The 5,380-nt window shown below is 40.4% G+C and overlaps 1 protein-coding gene across 1 annotated transcript; it reads right to left on the bottom strand.

Annotated features, from left to right (window-relative positions):
- Positions 1–1,060: 1,060 nt before the first annotated feature.
- Positions 1,061–4,616, bottom strand: LOC311057591 (zinc-binding protein A33-like). Its single transcript, XM_084074582.1, has 2 exons — positions 4,303–4,616; positions 1,061–2,385 (listed from the first exon to the last, which is right to left on the bottom strand). Exons 1-2 carry the CDS (start codon positions 4,553–4,555, stop codon positions 1,379–1,381), a joined length of 1,260 nt encoding a protein of 419 aa, XP_083930708.1. The 5' UTR covers positions 4,556–4,616; the 3' UTR covers positions 1,061–1,378.
- Positions 4,617–5,380: the final 764 nt, after the last annotated feature.

Raw genomic sequence — 5,380 nt, 5'->3', positions numbered from 1 at the left:
TATCATAGCTGTCAGGCTTCACCATGTGACAGTGTCACGCACATGTATCAGAAATAGCAGATATAGAATTTTCAAAGTTCATTATAATTATACTTATCTATTTGCTAATGTTCTTATCATATCTATGTACTATTAGTAACAGTGTAGACTGGTCCAGTGATTTCTACCATATAAATGTGAGTTTTGTCAAACCCTGAAGAAAACTCATAATAAAATAAAAGGTTTTGCATCGTGGCTACGAGCTGTAGGACCTTCTCTCTTATAAACATGTGTATATCTCCTGTGGTCAGCACCTCCTCACTGTAGGTGTGTGCTCCTGTTCCAGTGTTGGCCTGACATATTCAACATGGCAGCCATGTATACAAACACCTTTTACAGCTCCACTGTAAGAAACTACATCCATTTAAAATCAATGAAAAGCTTTCATTACATTTTGTGTCAATGTATTACTGTCTTTATTAAGTAGTCGTGTGATAAACAGGATAATGAATGATGAGGTTTAGAAATAAAGCTCTTCAGGGTGTTAAACCCTGTCTGTCTCTCCTCCCTATCTGTCTCCTCCCGGTCCACTGTCTCTCTTTCTCTCACACACACACACACACACACACACACACACACACACACACACACACACACACACACACACACACACACACACACACACACACACACACACAAATAAAATAACCCATTGCAATATATTCACAGCCCAGCAGTGGGCCCCCCACCCAACACATTCACCACTTAGTCTCGAGAGCCAGACTGTTGCCTCCCACTAGAGATGCGCGGATCGCGGTTTTAGCCGCGGTTGCCCCAGTTAACCGCGGTTTGGGTGGATTCGGGTCAATCAAATGTAATTATTAATTAATATCGGATAAACCGCGGGTGAAATATTGCGGTAAATAAATGAATGACATCTAATATATCTAGTGTTATTCTATAAGCGCCGCTTATAGAATCCTATTTGATAATAGGTTTAGAGATTCTGTGAGAGAAACAAGCAGGTCTAGGAAAACCAGCCCAAAAGAAGCGACTATGGGCCACATGAGCATACATAGGCATTCCATAGGCTAAATCAATGCATTTTGTGATCGCATCGCAACTAATACTAAAACTATCAGGGAATACCAGAAAATAATAATATTTTGACATACGGGAAAAACGGTTGGTGCTGATTTAAATTGGATAATATAATTATTGCGGTTGGATAACGGGTGGATAATTAATTTGTACATGCGGATTCGGGTGACGTGAGAGGCCATCCGCGCATCTCTACCTCCCACAATGTTCACATGCTTCCCTCATACAGTGTGTGTGTGTGTGTACACACAAACAAAAGAACCCAAGGCACACACATGCACGCGAGCACGCACACACCTTACTTTGACCACTGTGACATCACAGAGACAGATGTATCTCCTTCACAGACTTTTACATCAATGGTAGATTCTCCAATAGAGAAATAAGGGAAGAGTTTCTCAGTGAAAGAGTCTTTATGAGTGTAGATGTGAGTCATGTCTTCAGGGTCGTAGAAGGACACCTCCCCCCCGTCATAGTCCAGCAGGACTCTGATCCTCTGAGGATTCCTCTGGACTGGGATGGTTTTATCAGTACACCCATAATCGTACTTCCCATCCTCCAGAGATAAACACCATACTCCATGTTCTGGTGTGTGAGTTATCTTTCCTTTCCTTTCAAAAGAATCTTTAACCAAACCTATAAGCCAGTGGGGATTGTCTCCCACTTCCACCTCCCAGCTGTGTTGTCCTGAACTGAAACCCTCTGAACCCAGAACATTGGGATACCTAGTGAACCTCTCTGGGTTGTCAGGAAGCTGCTGCTTTGTGCCTGTACGTCTCATACTGGTCAGGTCTTCAGACAGACAGAGACGGGGGTGTGCTGTGTTTTGGTCCAGAATGACAGGAGTGAACTTGACCATCTCCTTCATCTTCTCCCAGACTCTGTAGGTCAGGTTTCCCAGGTGTTTGGACACGTATATCATCACTCCTGACACCAGCTGTGGTTCTGACACTGGACAATGGACTCTGTGGCGAATGGATTTCTGCAGCTCTTGTTCTACAGCAGAGATGTTGTCTGAGAGAGACAAGATTTTCCTCTTAATGTTCTCCATCTCTCTGTTGACAGTCTCTGCCTTCTTCTTCTCTTCCTCCCTCAGAGCTTCCAGTCTGGTCTTCTCTTCCTCTCTCAGGAACTGGTGGAGCTTTTCAATCTCTGCTCTGATCTGCTTCTCTGTGGTCACCACCTTTTTCTTGTTGTGTTCAATCACTGTGTTGTATGTCTGTTGAAACTCTTTGTATTTGTTCCTGGTGTCCAGTAGAGACTTGAGGTCAGACTCCAGTTGGTTCTTCAGGTTGACAGCTTTTTCTGTTGGAAGGAAGATACAATCATAAAGAACAGCATACATATGAATAATACCTGGAAGTAATTTCAACAATTGCAACAATTACAAAAAACAGAAAAAAAAAATAATAATAACGTGAAAATAGCAGATCTACAAGCCCACAACACATTGCAATGGAGCACATTGTGAGTGTCAAGTATCAAAATCTTTCATCATGTCTGCTCACTCAAAAACGTAACTTTTTATGTTATGATTTATGACTTTATTTTTCTTTTGGCCAGGATCAAAATAAAAATGTGATTGTCATAGTTTTAATGATAATGCATTTAAATTACTGTTCAGTTATAACTGTATTATAGGTTTTTATAAATCACTATAAGCGGTCATTGATTTAAATACATCTATGTAAAAACAACACAAAACCTACAACTGCAGAAATGTCATGTCTTCACTTAATTAGTGGCGGTCATTTTCTGGTTCCACTTCAAAATACTGCATTTTTCCCATTGACATTTCCAAAAATATTTATATCAATTCATTTAAGCCTAGAATCAAGCCATCCAGGGTCCTGGTAGCCTCGGAAACCCATGCTTTTTTTTTTTTGTTACAAAAGAAAAAAAGCCTGGGAGAGCCATGCAGGAACGATGGTCTTAGGACCTTGTTATCTCCTAACCAATCAGAGTGCAGAGGGGCGTCGCTCTAAATTTGGTGACGTCAGCGTGCTCCGTGCACAGGCCAAGGGGGGGGAGGGGGGAGGGGAGGGGAGGCGGGGACATAGATTGCTGAAGCAATAGGAAGCGCCGCACGAATCCGGGCGGCTGGGTTTGGATCCGCCCTTCAAGACCATCGAATGGGCTCGTTCTTTCAGTCTAGGGTCCTGGTGAATCATGACCATAAAACGTTTGATTCTGTGAAAAAAAACTTTTTTGAAAACGGCAAAACAAAGGCTATTTTTTAAATATAGTATATAATATAATCAAATATAAAAAAATATATATCACAGAAAAAAAAAATGATGGTCATGATTCACCAGGACCCTGGATGGCTTGATTATAGGCTTAAATGAATTGATATAAATATTTTTGGAAATGTCAATGGGAAAAATGCATTGAGTTTTTTGAAGTGGAACCAGAAAATGGCCGCCACTGCTATGCCCTATAGCAGCGGTTTTCAAACGTTTTCAATGTCAAGGACCCCCATTGGCCGTGGACCATCTGAAAGATTTATTTAAATGTTCTCGAAAATTTCAAAAATAGCAATCTACAAGCTCGCAGCGCCGCACAAAGTGATGTGCTTGAGCTTGTAGATCTGCTATTTTTGAATATCCAATGTATACAATCTGGATAAAGTGGTTTAAATGATTGTGATGCTGTTTGAAAGCAATTAGCTGGGTCCCGGACCCTGATTTGAGAACCACTGTCCTATAGTGTCTATATCAGAGGTATTCAAATGGGGTCCGGGATCCCTAGGGAGTTCGTAGAGTTACAACAAGGGGGCGGCTTTAGTCAAATATATCAGATCTACAAGCTCACAACGCCAAGAGGTTTGGTGTAGAGGGAAAGAAGAGCAGACCAAGTTCAAAGTGAAAGGTCAAGTATACTAAGTATTATTGCCTGTTTAAGTGGTTAAATGTCTGAAAATACACATTAACATGAATCCAACACAACGCTTGACAGTGCTGAAACCAATGAAAAAAAGTTTAATCTTTTATACAATATGTAGTGGGGGTCCCTGCTTCATCTCTCCCTCAGCTAAGGGGTGCTTAGCAAAATTAAACAATAAAAGCCTGGAGATGGAGGCTAAGGGGTGCTTGACCTGACAAACAGTGAAGACCCCTGATCTACATTATATAAAATCTCTGTCTCTATTCTTTGTAATAATAATCAAACAAATCAAACATCACTGTCTACACAAAGTCCTCTATTAAGATAAAAACGTACCCAGATCTTTGGTAACATTGTTGCAGTCGATCTCTTTCATAATCTTCAGTGTTACTTCCATGGCTCCGTCCTCAGTGAAAGTTTCAACTAATTGATCAGTAATCTGTATTCTACTCTTATCCTCGATGTCACATTTATAAATGCGTGGTTCTTCTCTAAGATCAAGCAAAACGGTGCAGAATTCCTCCAGCTCAGACCTGCCCAGATCCTTAAGAGCGTCTAAGATGAGCTTTTTAGGAGTTTTAGCAGCCATGTCCAAAGACAACTTCTGGTGAAATAAGCTGTGATAAAATATTATCAGAAATATCAAGCAGGTGATGAATACAACGTCAAACAGACTGTGTTCTCTATCGATACGGAAATGCATCAAACAGCTTGTAGGCGGTGTCATACTTTATGATGTCTCTTTTAAGGTGTACAAAGATGACAGGAGGGAGCAGAGCACAGGGAACAGGAACATGTCTGACAGGTTGGACCGATACTGTACTGTACTGTACTGTACTGTACATACCAGACAACTGGCGTAGACAGAAATAAACCCTGTAAGTGAACATCATAACTACTGGGTGTGTACGCAAAATATTCCAAATATGCTTGTGCAGAGTGAATCATAGGGCTCTTAAGATTAACCAATAAAAGGTCTTTAGAAAGTGATTTTAGGTTTGGATTTTCCCATAGAAAACACCCCTGTTGACTTTGGGTTAAAGGGCAAAACCACTTTGGTAGAGGTTTGGCTTACCTTGCCATGATGTAACTCCAAAGGTAGACAAGAAATCAAAAATAATTGCTCCATTGATTAGAAATTGATAATTCAAAATATGCTCCTCATTGACTTACATTGTATGTTAAAACAGCTCTCAAAGTCACTCCCGTAAACGAACACAGACAAAGCCGATTCAGACAATATAGAACATCACCAAACCCAATACTGCTAAAACATTTTCATAAAAATGCCAAATGATTTTACGATTTGAAGATCCAGATCCAGCTCCTCGGATCCAGTCTGGGTTTTCTTCTTAATAAAAATAGCAAAATCTAAAAATGTTATTAAAAAAACAAACAGTACTATTGGTGAGGT

This window comes from Gymnoscopelus microlampas (genome assembly GCF_963454915.1).
Source record: "Gymnoscopelus microlampas genome assembly, chromosome: 12".
Taxonomy (NCBI): domain Eukaryota; kingdom Metazoa; phylum Chordata; class Actinopteri; order Myctophiformes; family Myctophidae; genus Gymnoscopelus; species Gymnoscopelus microlampas.
Note: the sequence above shows the minus strand (reverse complement) of the source record. Positions and strands in the feature narration are given on the sequence as shown.